Below are 15270 nucleotides of genomic sequence, written 5' to 3' on the forward strand. Positions count from 1 at the left end.
CGAGGATATTTGGCAGGCACGGATTCCGCTCCTTTCCAGAGCAAAGACCCTTCGATCCCTCCTCCTCCTTTTCCTCACCCACAAAAGACGGTCCCTAAAGGAAGCATAGCCCCGGGAGAGCGGGCCCTGGAGCAGAGCAGCGCTGCTGTTGCTGGAAGGGACAACGGATTCCATAGAGAAACCGGCCTGCGATCAACCCCTCGCTCTCTTCCTCACCCGTTGATGGAAGATTCTTCCCCGCCCCCGCCCCCCCCCGGCCTTCCCGGCTTCTGTTTCCACAGGGACACGTCACCTCACCGTGACCCCACCGCGACCCCTGACGTCATCGGCCCGTGCCTGCAAGTCACGGTTTTAGGTTCCGGAAGCGGAGAAGCTCAGTCGGCTTCTGACCGGAAGAAAGGTGCAGGAAGACCGCTTACGTTCCCTAATTAAACTGGTTTTCGCTAAAGAGTTGGAGGTGGGTGGAGGATTTTTTTGTTGTTGGTGTAAACCGCGATGACAGAGAGGATCTCTTTTATAGGAGGGAGCCATAGTACGTTACATGGACTCTTCTGAGCTCCTGAAAAGCACGTATTTTCCTTATTACTGGAAAAATAAGGAAATGGAACTTACAATGCAGATTCTAGGGTCCAGATAATCTCTGGGTTCCAATACAGGTAGTTTTTTGTTCTATACTAATTCATTTAGTGACTGTTCACTGAAAAAAGTGACTTAGGACTTTTTTCATACTTAACAACCATTGCAGAATTCCCATGGTCAAGTGATCAAAATTCGGATGTTTGGCAAGTGGTTCGTATTTATGACTGTTCTGGAGTCATGTGATCATCTTGTGTAACCTTCTGACAAGCCAGATTCACTTAACCATGTTAATTAACTTAACAAATGCAGTGAGTCACTGATAATATTTGAACAGTACAGACTACAGATTAGGCTGCAAATACCGTGTGCATTTTAATTTTGCAATACTCTCTAGAAAAGGCTCTGATGCTAGAAAAGCTGAAAGAAAACAGTAGAGGATGACCACATACCATTCCCCCCCCCCTTTTGCTCAATTTTTTTTATTCTTGGGGACTAGACAAGTTCCTTAAGTTTTCTTGGTAAGGTATTTCAGAAATGGTTTGCCATTGCATCCTTCCTATAGGGCTTAGAGAAAGTCACTGGCCCAAGAATCACCTAGCTGGCTTTGTGCCTAAGGTGGGAATAGAATTCATGAGTCCCCTGGTTTTTACCCTGATGTCTTAACCATGGAAACAAATTCTATTGAAGCATATGGGAAATTGTGGCTTTTAAAGCTACTATATGTCAAATAAGATAAAATACTTACAATGTTTGTGATGGGTTGCATATTTTCTTTGGCAGACAGGACTACATCATCAACGATAGAACGAATGTATGGAGCAGCAGAATTTCCTTCTGATAAATTACTATCTTCTTGCATTGCATCATCCTTAGCATTAATTTGACCTTAGATTAAAACAAAGATTTTGAACCTTTTAATGAAATTTATATCAAACTATAGTTTTGGAGTATCTCAACACAGCTTATAATATAATAGTAATCATGTTAGTACATAGAAGCCAACCAAAATATTCTGGTTTATAAATGTTTTGATAAAATAACTTTAGTTCATCAGACACATACAATATAAAAAATAGGTTATCTCTTTTGAAGTTTTTTTTTTCCCTGCTTGTATTTTGAAGCTTGCATAGTTTTTAACTGTATCCTGAACTGTACATTTCAGTTTTACAATTTAATCAGAATGGATGGTGAATTCTAGAAATTGTAATTTATTAAGACTAAAAGAAAATGATTGCCCATCTCTCATTGAACTATTTTTTGAATAGATTTGAGTGACTCATTAAATCATCTTACAAAGAGAAGCTATGGAACAGGCTTTGATGTTGGGAAAGCTGCAAGGAAAGAGAAGTGGTTAACCACCAGTAGGGCTATCATTGCAGCACTAGAAGACCAGGTCAGGGAGACATTATGAAAAAAAAAATCTAACTGTATGGTTGGTAGGAGTTGACTGCAAATTGATGGCACATAATCAGTCAATTAACTTGGAAATAAAGGTTTTTTGTTCTATAAGTACAATAGACACCTAGCACTATTAAGAGAAAACGGTGCTTTGATTCCACTGCTGATTTTGTACTAGTCCCTAGCTATTGTTGATTTAATTATGATATGACTATACTATAGTCATTAGATCGTTAGGTTTGTACCATATCTTAAGCCATAACACATGGTTTAAAAACCACACTGACTAGGTCAGTGATGGCGAACCTTTTTTGGCTCACGTGCCATAAGTGGGGGGAAGCACAGGGGGGAGGGTTGTGTGGGTGCGTGCCGCACCCATAATGCAATGTGCAACCACCCCAATACGCATGCGCACACTACAGGCGCTCCCCCCATTTTTTGCATGCTTTTTTCACCCTCCCCAGGCTCCAGAGGGTTTGTAGGAGCCTGGAAAGGGTGAAAACAGCCTTCCCCGCCCACTCCCAAAAACCCTCCGGAGGCTTCAGGACCTTCAGGAGACTTCCCTGAAGCCTCCGGAGCAGTCAAAACGACTCTCCGAGCAAAGCGGAAGTACTTCCGGTTTGCTCGGAGGGTCGTTTTGAGCGCTCCGAAGGCTTCAGGGACTTTCAGGAGGCTTCCCTGAAGCCTTCAGAGCAGTCAAAATGACCCTCCGAGCAAACCGGAAGTCTGTTCCCGAATTTCCAGTTTGCCCATAGGGCTGGTTTTTAGCGTTCCGGGAGCTTCAGGGAAGCTCATGAAGCCTCCGGAGGGCCTCCTGGGGGGCAAGGGAGGCTCTTTTCACCCTCCCCAGGCTCCTATAAAGCCTCTGGAGCCTGGGGAGGGTGAAAAATGGCTTTAAAAAAGGGTGAACTCAGCTGGCCAGTGCGCGCATGTGCACTGGCCAGCTAACAGGGCAGCATCCACGTACTCTGACAAATGGCTCCGCGTGCCACGGGTTCGCCATCACTGGACTAGGTTGTCATGATCTGCTAAACTGAAAACAAACAGCTCTATGACTTTGATATAACCTGATTCATAATAGCAACTTTTATCCGTCTAAGCATCTGTCTCTTTAAAAATGTACATGCAGAAGAGGCTATCTCTCTCGTAATGAATATAACTTTAAAAACAGTTTTTTATTGAATTATAATCTTGCATCTATTTTTATATTCTGTTTTTGTATAAAAGAACAAACTATCCTGAAAGTTACCTGTAATGAAATCTTTTTCTGAATCTACTGATGCAAAGGCAACATCCACGTTTGGCAAGTTTCTGTCATTCTTGTTTTCCATATTAACCACCATTATAGTGTCTGTTAAACTGTTCTCTTCCTCTTTTGTTTGATCCACGTGAACAATTTCTTCTTTTTCAAACATCTGTTCTGTGTCTTGCGCAGACTTTTGATCTGTGCCCCCCACCAGGGTTTCTACAGTAAGTCGGTCATATTCCGTTTGTTTTTCATTAGCTATAGTAAGTAAAGATTTGTATGTTAGTTAAAAGCTCTCACGGTTATTTACCGCTTGCATTCTGTTTATTTCATTATATTTTGCTTGCAAATTTATTTTATCCATCTTTAACTTAGAATTTGAAGTTAAGCAGAATACACACATAGATATTAAAAGCACTTTTTTTCCTGCAAGAATCCTGCAGAAATTGTGGGTTCTTTTTATTGTTTACATTTTCTGTTTTTCCTGGCTTTCTTCAGCTTAGAATTCATGGCAACAAATTTCTAGTTAGTCTTTCTAGCAGGCATGACGAAACTTATAAACGTTCCTTATACTTTTTAATAAGGTTATATTCCAGATTACTAAAATATTAATTTTGAAACTTGGGTAAAAAAATAAAATAAATAACAGAATCACAATGTAATGTCTCAGGATTTATAATCTTTTACCAGGATTTATCCAAGTTATTGCTGTTGTTGTTTTCAATATTCTCAAACAACTGGTACAATTTTTTTATCATTTACACACTAATAATTTAAAAATATTATACAAGATATATTAATACATATAGAGTATCATTTATATTGGGGTTAATCAAATTTCTAGCCTTATTTTACTGTCTTAGTAAAGCAGATTCCATTATGATAGTCTACCGTACAAATGTCAATTTGCTTGCACATTCATTTTTAGGAAAATATAATACTGAGTTCTAGAGTAATGCACAATTTATTGCTAAAAATGTTGTTTCCTGTGTAAAAGTATATAATAGATCCTCCAACTTACATAAGTTTAAAGTAGCCCTCAGGGCCATTGCAGTCCAGGTGCAAACTGTGCACCACACAAGGTTGCCACATGAGGGAAGGGACCAGCAGGCAACTGCATATGCATGGAGCTGGAAGCAAGTGCAATATTTAATACATTTTGCATATTTATTTTTTAAAAAGATGGGGAGTTTAGTGGAATTCCGCACATTGGCATCTTTTATGCTAGCAGCAGTCCTGGTAGTCCTACTGAAATAATTGGAATTAATGTGTTCCATTAATTTAAACTCTGAGAATGATTATGTTGGGATATTACCTAACATAACCAATTACAGAGATATGCTTAAAAATAGGTACTCCAAAAATAGTTTCACCTGACCAACTGAATATATTAATTTGAGTAGCAAAATATGTGTCCTTCCTTCAGGTATGAAAATAGACAGTCACCTAAAAGTATAATAATGGAAAGTATCTGTTTATCTTACTAGGATTTTGCACTGAAATAAAGACATTTGCACCAAGCCCGCAAAATAAAATAAAAAACCTTTTTTTTTTTTTTACAATGAGCTAATTTTCTGTTTTTTAAATCTGGAACAAATTGATTTGTCATACCATTGTCAAGTTATTTAATCAGATGTGAAACCAAACAACTTTATTAAAATCTATCCTTAACATTTAGTCTAATCAAAGGATCTAGAAATAGTTAACATTTATTCTGAGATTACTATTAAATGCGTTTATAGCACAAGGGAATCTGGCTTTCTTTTCAACTCTTTCACCAAATCATAAAACCCAATCCAAAATATATTAAAAATATGCTATAAAGGGAATGGAATTTATTTCCAACTAAGTGGTATGGAATTGCAACCTTAAGTCTTACCTTTAATTGGATCGGGGACATCCATCCTTGGTTTTGGAAGGGATGCAAGTGGAACACTCTCGCTAACTGGAGAGTATTTTTGCCTTAATGAATACATTAGCTCTTGAATATCATCCATTAAAGCAGCTTCTTCATCAAACAAATCTGTATATTTAATCTCCTCTTTATTTTCCAATTCCCTTGAATCTAAAACTTTGCTCAGAATGTCCAGAATATTAGATTCTGATAATTCAAGGATCTGATCCAAAGCTTTTTCAGTGTCCTCTTGATTATCACTGTGTTTTTGAGCAAGCATCAACTCTAATTCCATGTCATGAAACAAATGCTCTATTTTGAAAAGATGCTGTTGTCCAACATACTTTTGTAAACGTGCAATACGCTTTTCATCAAGAAATTCTTTTATTATAAGCAGCTGGGTCACAGACTCACTGTATTCTGGCTCTCTGTGTTCATTTGGGTTTTCCATCATATCTCTGGAATCATGTGAGTTCTGGAACTGGTTTTCTGAGGTTTGTGGAAGACCTTTTTCTGAAAAATCTGTAGGGAAGTCTTCATTTCTTTGACTGAAATCATAATCCTTGTTTTCTGGTTCAGAAGTGTTTAAATTGCTTGGCATTATTTTCTCATGTATAGTTTTTTTCTCACGTGGAGATGTTTTAATTTCAGACAGTAATGTCAACTTTGTCTTCTCATTGTCTTCATTTGCTTTCATTTTACTCTGCTGGGAATTATAATTTAGTTGCATTGCCTCATCACTGGCCTCATTAATTTCTTCTCCCACAACTTCTTCCTTAGCCTGATCAAGTGTCATTGCTTCTTCTCCTGTTTCATCAACAGGATTAGCAGTTTTTAAAATAGCACTATTTGGCATTTGCAGCTGAGGACTTGGAATATCAGTATCTAATTTGAAACTCTGGTCATCTGTCAGTTGCTCCTTGGATAATTTTGCACTTTGAGCATTTTCATCTTGTAGTAACTCCTCTTCTATGTCTTCTATGAAATCATCTTCAGCTTCTAGGTCTATAGGCAGGAATTCTTCTGTGAATGATTTTTCTGTATTTAAATAATCAGCTTCAATGTAATCAACCTTATGTTGAGTAAGGTTACTATGTTGGGTAGTTGTCTTAGATTTTTCTAGAACAGTTTTGTTCTCAGATGTTTTCTTGGTGCTGGTAACATCATTCTTTTCACTATTTAAATCTTGCATTGCAGTTCCTTGTTGAGGCTGTTCAATAGGCACTTCCAAATTTTTTTCACTGGAAATATTTCCCATTGCAGAGACATTTGACTGCTTTTTACTACTGAAAATCTTTCTTAATTCAAAATCTTCTTTATGTTCCTTTGTGTCATACTGTGTTTTTCCATCATCCAAATCACTTAGTGACTTATTCATTACGTTCTCTGACAGGTCTAGTACTATGTTCACTTGCTGATTATCTTTCTCATCTGTTTTCCCCATTTTCTCCAAGCTATTGTCATTTTTTTCTTCTCCTCTTTCATTATCTTTTATTATTTTATTTACAGAAAGGCCTTCAGGATCAACTTTGATGTCTAGAGGTGGACTTAATATTTCTTCTGTTGTTTTTACAGATGATTGCTGGTCTTCCATGTGAGGAAATGTACCCAAACTATGTGTAGAAGTGCTTGGCAGTTCTTCTCTTGTCAGCTCTTCATTTTTTGCTTTCTCATCTGCGTTGTACTGACTTGTATCTGTTTCTCCTGCAAGGTCTCTGATATTTATATCATGCATCGGTTCTTTAATAGAATCATGTTCTGGTATTAAAGGGTCATCTTCAGTTGAAGTATCTGAATGGGTTAACACGGGCTCAACATTTTGCTGTTTTCTAAATAAAGCTTCTTCTTTTCCTTTTTCTTCTCCTGTTTGATCACCATCATTTTTATCAACTATTCTTTCATCTTCACTGACATCTGCAAGAAGATTATCCCCTAAATGTGCAGAATCATCTTTTGTTTCATGCTGCAGTTTTGCAACAGCTTCCTCAGTATCATCATCATCATTATTACCATCATCTTCATCATCCTTATCACCCTCACTATCATTGCTTGCTTCTGATTGAAATACATCATCGGATGACAGCTTTTCGGCTTCTGGCTCTTTTGACAATGTGATTTCTTCTACTACAAATGATAATGAAGTAATTTCTTCTGACTGTGCTTCTGGTTCTTGTTGCTTCTCTACCTCATAAGAATCAATGTCCAGTTCTTCCCTGAAGTTGTCATCATCCCATGATGTAACAAGGCTTGTTGTCTCATCATCAGACACAAAGGCATCTGCAGTTGAGCCAAATGTTGTTTTCAAATCTTCCGTTTCTTCCTGGTGCAAAAGTGTATGAGCAGCATCATTTTTATCTACATAATCTGATTGTTCAGTTTCACCCTGAGAGTTGTTATGATTTTTGGCACTTTCATGTTTTGGCACTTTTATTGTTTCCTGCAGCATTTCTTCTGAAGGCTGATGTGCATTTTTGTCTCCCTGAGAAATGTCTGCTTCATGACTTACACCAAGGCTCTCCTCCTTGGACTCAAGAGCTGCTTCTACATTCTTATTCTTTTTATGGAGAAAAGTGCTATGTTCACCATAGTCCTCATTGCCTTTTAAATCTGCTTTTAAACCACGATCAATCTCTGGATCAGCAGAAACTGTCCAATCAATCACTTCTTGCTTTATTGTTTCTGATTCTGGTTCTTTCATTTCCATGTTCTTTGATAGTTTTAAAAGTTCATTCACATCATAATTGTCAAAATCATCTTTGCCTTCAGCAAAGCAAACAAAATCTGTTTCCTGAAAGGAAAAAAATCCTCAATTTTAACTACTTTTAAAAAAATATACAGTACATTTACATGAACTGTTCCTAGTGTCTAAATAACCACACTAGCAGTCAAACTCTTTAAAACATAAACAAGATCTGGACTGCAATCATATTTAACTATGAGTAAGACCTATCAATTCTATTTGGCATTTCATAACTGCATTATATCGAACAGGTTGCACCGAACCTGAGATACGGTATATTAAATTGGACTATATCACAACTTATTTATCTTTAAACTACAGCTGCAATCCTATATTCACAATGGAACTGGACTGCACTGGATTATAGTGAAGCAGGCAATGACACCATTTAACATAAATACAAATACAAATCACAAAGTCTGATAATCGGATATAATAGGAGCCTGACAATACCCTTCTTTTCTAGGTCCTAGTCAAGCAGGAAAATAAAAGTTTACTGAATCTGCTATATATTTTCATACATATTTAGTGAAAAAAGAAAAAGGACTGATGAATCAGAGGGTTGCATTTTGTACAAGATTGATAGATTAGTAGAATTTTCTTTACCCTCCTCTCTAATATTTGAAAACAACTAATTGCATCTAGTTAATAATTAGCCTAAACACAGATAAATGCTTGATGAGCAGTTTCCTATTTTTCCAATCTTTTTTCTCTGCATTCTGAATTTACTGTCTGCATATAATTCTATTATAGCATGTAGCTGGAAAACAACATAAACATTTAAATAACTTACATCTGTTGGTAATTCTAGCTCATCATGAGTATAAATATGATTTATTTCAAGTAAATCCTTGGGGAAATATCCAAATTTATTTCCAACCTGTTTACAAAAACAAAATAGAGTGTAAGAAGGAAACATCATAGGGACTCTATTTCTACCCCTGTTTAAGCCCAGCTGTGCTGAATAGTCCATGGCCCATGCAGAAGCACAAGCTTTAACAAAGTAGGCTCCAATCCATAGGTTCAGCAAGTAAGACCAACATCTTCCACAAAACGTTTAAATATTATTTAAAAATAACCATACTGCACCATGATATTTATTTATGGCACTCAGATTTCTTTTCAGTGATTTCATTTCCCAATTTTAAAATTATTTAAATTAGAACCACAGAATAAAATAAAATTTGATCCATTTTATAAACAAAATTAAATGAAAGGTACCATTAGAATCTTTGACAACAACTACAATTGTGGTAGTAAGTTGTCACAATTGTAAAGTAGGTTAGCATTTGACTTTGCCCTTTTTTTCAGTCGTAAATGAACACAGTCAATAAGTGAGCCCATTGTTCGCTATGGGTCAGATTCTTCCAGAAATTGGAAATAAATTATGGTCATGTGACTGGAGTGCTGCAGACACCATAAATGTGGGCTGGTTGCCAAGCACTCAAAATGCTGTCATGTGACAATGGGGGATATAGATGTTGAACCTCAAATCTGGGTTTCCAGATTTCGGGCTCCATTGTAACTTTGAATGGTTGTTAGCAACCAGTACACAAGTTGAGGACTATCTGTGATCCTAAATTCATCTCTTAGAGAGCTACAGAATAAGTTTTTTTCACAATAAATTTATAAAAGGTTTATGCTATCTAATGCATTCATATTATATTCTCTAGGTCAGTGTTCTCAAATTTGGCCATTTAAGACGTGTGAATTTCAACTCCCAAAATTCCCTAGCCAGCATGGTGACTCAGAAATTCTGGGACTTTTAAGTTCACATGTCTTAAAATGGTTAGAGTTGGGAAATACTGCCGTACATTAATACAACTGTTATCAGGAAGCCCATATTAACAGTGGAGAATTGCCACTGAGATTAGATAAACTTGGCAATTAGATCCTGGCAGAGCACATTAAAAGTAAACATACTGTCTACAGATACTATGTGTAGTTAGAGTGTGCTTCCTGAGCATTGTCCTTTTCTGGTAATAGCTTTTATTATGGGAAGACTCAAACATCAACAATTATGAGATGTCATAAAATTCTATATGATAATTTTTATGTCATAAAATTACAAAATTTGCCAAATTTTATCCTGGATTTTGGATGAATTCTGTAAATTAGTCAATTTGAAGTACCTTGGTTCAAAAATTGTTTCCCTACAATGTCCCGGTGAAAAGTTACAGAAAAAAGAATTTTAATAGTAGATAGATAGCATTCAGAACAGTATGACTTATTTTGCACAGGAAAATAATTTTTAGAGGTACAGTGAGCCCCATCATGTAACATAGCTACCTCTAGGGATCTACTCACAAGTGACTTATTAGTAAAGAAAAAGTAGCTTACTAATATTTCCCTGATCCTCACTTGCAAAAAAAGAGCACTTAATATAAATCACTTTGAACTAAAATAGCATCTCTGAAAGAAATTCCAGCACCAACCTAAGATAACAGCTTATCATGCTAATCCAGAAACAAACAAAATCAACCATATTTGAGTTAAAAAGTATGTGTACTGAGGAAAATCCCCAGATACCATAGCAATTTCACTTAACTAGTATTATTTTAAATGTCTCTTAGGCTATTACTATATCATGTTTACAACAGAGAATGGTGTCCAATAACACAGTCATTCTTAACAGGTGGCATGCATGCCACAGGTGGGACTCAGGTAGTCTATATGAGTCACAGAGTAAGCTTTTAAAAGTCTTTAACATTTGATCTGGATAATAATGCTTTTAAGAAATTGTTGGGGAAAAGAAGCTTATCATTACAGCTAATACACATTCTCCTGCTTATTTCAGTAATATTTGAAATGTTGCTATATTCAATTTTTTCAACTGAAATAAAGTACAGATGCTTGAATTGTTAAAAATAAACATGTTCTTGAATGTCACAGCAGATTAATGATATTTAAGAATTCTCTCTCATTAATATAGTTTGCCATGCCAGACCATGTTATTATTACACTTATTATTTTAAATAACTCACAGAAATATAATTATTTAAATAGGATGAACTGGCAATGGCATTTTCATTTTCCTATGAGATGTTTCTTCAGATAAATTGATATTTGGTCACAGGGGTTATTAGAGATATTTTCCTGAAAGGGAAATTTAATCCATGCAGACTTGAATTCAAGACTATTGAACTGCTTGGGTGAAGGAAAACTAAACTGTTAACCAGTTATCTAACTTAGGAAATGCCACTGAGACTATGCTTGGATAATCATATTCATTCCAGAAATCAAGACATAAATCAGACATCTGTCTCTGTGATTATGTTCTTGTCTTTTCCTCAAATACCTCTAATCAAGTATTTACCATTTTATCTTAACTTTAAAATCCCAATTCAAAATTTGTATCAAGCCTTAATTATTTTGAAATATTCATAACATGCCTTAATAGGCAGAGAAATTAAGGAATAGGTGCTTACAATACTAACAAACAAAGCCTTGAATTAGTCACAATTCTCCAAATATTTCTCAGCAATTTTAGGAAACTTTTGTATTCTAAGATTTTTTTTTAAAAAGTTGGTGAACACATAAAATTCTAATTAAAACATTAATTAAAATATCAGGTTCTCCAATGTTTGTAAAAACAAAGAAAACTTACACTTCCGGCCCAAAGCTCATTTGTTCTTCCAATTAATTTATAATAAACATATATCGATTCACCTTCTTTAAAACCTATAAAACGACAATCTGGACCTTTAAAATCCTTTACTGCTTTTCCTCGACACATTAACACTGTTGAAAGAAGGAGAGACAAAAATAAGAGACAGTAAAAGAACTCTGACATATATGTCAGTAACATATAGTCCATCTTGTTCACAAAAAAATGCCATGTAGCCCAGGAATGACAAGCACTATAATAATATAGTGAAATTATGTTTTCATTATTTCCTAGCACAATGAAACCCAGTCAATAATTTGCTGTAATTTATGACAAAATCTCTATTTAAGTCAATGAGCTGCAGCTGCAACTTAATCCACAATTAAGTTCCATCTAGACTAAAAGGAACTTGAAATATTAGATATGTTATTAGTTAACATCAGATCAAGTGAATAATCTCCGACAACAGATTCAGCTGTGCAATTAAAGAACCACCCACTTTCCCCCCAAAGAACATATTTTATGTACTTGTTACTTTTAGTAATTTTATGCCAGGCATGGAAAAGGAATAGAGAAATGAGAATTAGATACTGAAATTGCTTCTCATTAAAATCACTTGCAGAAATTGCAGGATTGTTTACAAAAAAGGCACACAATATTCATATTTACTAAATAGACATACAACACATTGAAGCAATGCTAGGGGGAGCCTTAAGGCAAACAGGTTATATTAGAAGTTTGCACCCCTATCCAATGTTAAAATTGCACATTCATGCCCTGAGGTCTATGTAGGGTAGTACTAATACAATTGGCTTGCTGCCAATCGGCATCCTGGTGCAATTCAGGATGTAAGCCTTACACAGGCATGACTATCTCCAAGACTACCTGCTTCAAGGTGAACCTGCATATTCTATAAATTCTAGGAAAGTACCCTGATGTGGGTCCCATTTCTGGAAAAAAAAATCTGCTTGCAGGAATACTGGTCTGCAAGACATCCTTGGGGAAAATATACAGGAACCATTCATTACCTGGTCACAAAAAGGAGCTAAACATGTTTTAAATCAAGAGAACAAGACAGCATTCGGAAGCCATTCCTAATTCACTGCATGAGAAGGTTCTGCACAATCAGACTTGCAAGATTCTGATATTGTAACCACTTTCCATAATAGTTATAACCTTTCTATGGAGTTGATTTCCTGGTTTGGTCTACTTAGAGAAAGTGACCTCTGCAGCAACATCTGATTAATTAATGGTGGTCTTCCTGCTCTCAACAGCTTGCTTGCTTCCACATGTAATAATTGTGTATTCCGGAGTTTAAAAAAATGAAAATGAAAATTTGTCTCTGGAAAAAAAGCATTTGGAGATGTAATATTTTCTCTTACACTCTTCCCCTGCAGGTTAGTACTAGTACAATATACTGTATATGGTGTCACTGTTTCAATGCTTTTATTTTTTATTTCTGTTGAATGCCACACTGAACCATCCAGAGTAGTGGCATAAAAATAGTGTTAATTAAATGGTAATGGAACCTCAACATTTGGGTAACAGAAATCTTTTTCTGTCACAGCACAGTATCTCAGATGGTAACCCCTCATGGATCCAGCCAATCTCTCAAAAGTAATACAGTACACAGATGCGGAGAACATTGCTCAGATTTTAATTCCAAGCTGTTTTTAAAAAATTCTCCATAAATCCAAGAGTTATCAAAAAACCCTAACTGCCGTAAGTTTTACAGCGGCCCAGACAAGACTCGATTGCTTTCATCATCGCCTCCAATAAGCAGCACCGGAAAAGCCAGGAATGCTCAGCAAAAGGCGCCTCTCGCTCTTCTCAAGGAGGCAAAGCGAGAGGAGGGATGCCCGCCGCTACGCCTCCCTCCCCGGCTCCCCCGCCGCCCCAACTTAGGAGAGAAACTGCGGCTGTACGAAAGGAAGCAGAGGCTACAGTCCACCCCTCTCCCCTCCCCCAGCGCCCGCGAGGAAGGAAGCAGCCCATCGCGGCGCCGCTTGACGTGGCCTTGGGGATGCCACAGGTCCAGCCTGTGGTTCAGATCTGCTGTGGGCTTGGCAGTCGCAGGGACCCGGCGGATGCCGTCCTCCATTCCACTTACTGCTACATTCGGGATCGGCGCAGCGTTTGAATTCGGCGAACCGGCGGTCCGGACCTCGACTGGCATGACTGGGGGCCGCCGGGATGCAAAGCAGCAATGTGAAGAGCGGGAGCGCTCGGGAAAGCCGCCGCCGCGCCGCAGCCATGTTTTAGTTGACGAGGGCTGCCGAGCTGCCGAAGGGGGGAAGTAAAGCAGACACGTCAGCAGAGCCGCCCGGGAGAAGGATATGGAGAAGAGGAGGAGCAGCAGAAGCTGGAGCCGTCTCTCTCTCTCTCCCAAAGGCGGAGGGGATGGAGTCGCACCACGCCCTGGCTTCGCTCTCCGAGCATCCTGAGCCGCCCACCAAAGCCCAGAGGAAGAAACGCCGCACCTTGCTTGCTAAGAGTCATTCAACTCTTCATCCCCAAATCCCATTATCTTGGGTATCTGAGATAGCTACACATACGCATATACACATACTATATATATCCCATATAAATGAGATGCTTCCTCTGATATGGCTTGGAAGCAAATATTTTTTTCATCCTCTATTATTAAAATTTATACCATTGACTTTCATCACACATTTATAGGAGGAGAGCTGTGCTACAGTCCCCCAAAATTGGAAGTCTGGTAATTTGTTAGCTGACTAACACATTTTGTTAAAAGACAAGCTTTTGTGAATTGCACATTATTTTATCAGCTGCATAAAAGTGCTAGACTGATGTTTAATATGTTGCAGTTATGATTTATAGAGTTATAATGTGTCTCACATGTAAGATGCATCTGCCAACCTGGGTTTCCATTTCTCTCCCCCTCTCTCCCCCCCCCCCCAACATTTCAAATCCTGTTATCAGTTTAGCCCAGAGGTGTCAAACTCAAGGCCTGCAGACCAGATCCACCCCACGGGGTGCTTAGATCTGGCATTGGCCCCGCCCTGGAAACAGCAAAGGACTGGCCCATGGTGCCTCTGCCAGTGAAAACTTGCCAGTGAAGCTTGGAAGGGCCACGCCGCCTAAGACAGTTTACAAGACAAATAAATCTGCCTCCTCAGGCTTACTATCTTTTATTAGTTTCTTGAAAGCATTAAGCAGGTGAAAGATGTTATCTCTGAAGATATGGTTGAATGCAAAAGTACACAAAAATTAGTATTGTACAAGAAAATATATTCATCCAAGAATCTGAATAAGAAAGCCAAGGTTTGTTGGATCTTGTGTCCTCCCATGAAAGAAGCAGAGAACCTGTTCTCTATGAAACGTAATTGTGTTCATCTTTGGATAGTTGTCAGAAGAACCTTTTAAAATAATGAAATGTATAAAGTAGACAGAGTTTCTGGCCCCAAGCACACACTTTACGACTGTGTGCAATTCACTGTATTTGTCCAATCATTGCTATTTCCTTATCTGCAATTACTATAAATAATCTTATCAGCTTTGACAATGCTGCAAATATATTAAAACATCACATTTATTGTTTTGTTTTTGTTATTCCATGCTATTCTTTAGAATCCTCAGTGTTAACCTAAACATTCTGAATATTGCCTACTATATTCCATTCCTTAAATGTAATGTCTAAAAACAGTATAAAAGTAAATTTCTTTGTTTATCCCATACAAAGTGGAATATTTACCGTATATCAGGTTCTTCATCTGTATAAATGGCACAGAGGAAGAAACATGATAATACAGAACACTAATCCACAGTGTCAGTAAATTACA

General features: G+C 37.4%; 1 protein-coding gene across 1 annotated transcript in view; it reads right to left on the bottom strand.

The window, feature by feature from the left end:
• Positions 1-15000, bottom strand: part of MIA3 (MIA SH3 domain ER export factor 3) — a 31303-nt gene extending 16303 nt beyond the window's left edge. Inside the window, 6 exon segments of the mRNA XM_032215459.1 lie at positions 1325-1464; positions 3227-3481; positions 5103-7905; positions 8651-8737; positions 11465-11598; positions 13575-15000. Of these exon segments, the coding sequence (XP_032071350.1) occupies positions 1325-1464; positions 3227-3481; positions 5103-7905; positions 8651-8737; positions 11465-11598; positions 13575-13719 (3564 nt within the window). The 5' untranslated portion in view covers positions 13720-15000.
• Between the last annotated feature and the right edge of the window lie 270 nt (positions 15001-15270).

The sequence above is a fragment of the Thamnophis elegans genome, chromosome 4, assembly GCF_009769535.1.
Source record: "Thamnophis elegans isolate rThaEle1 chromosome 4, rThaEle1.pri, whole genome shotgun sequence".
Classification (NCBI taxonomy): Eukaryota; Metazoa; Chordata; class Lepidosauria; order Squamata; family Colubridae; genus Thamnophis; species Thamnophis elegans.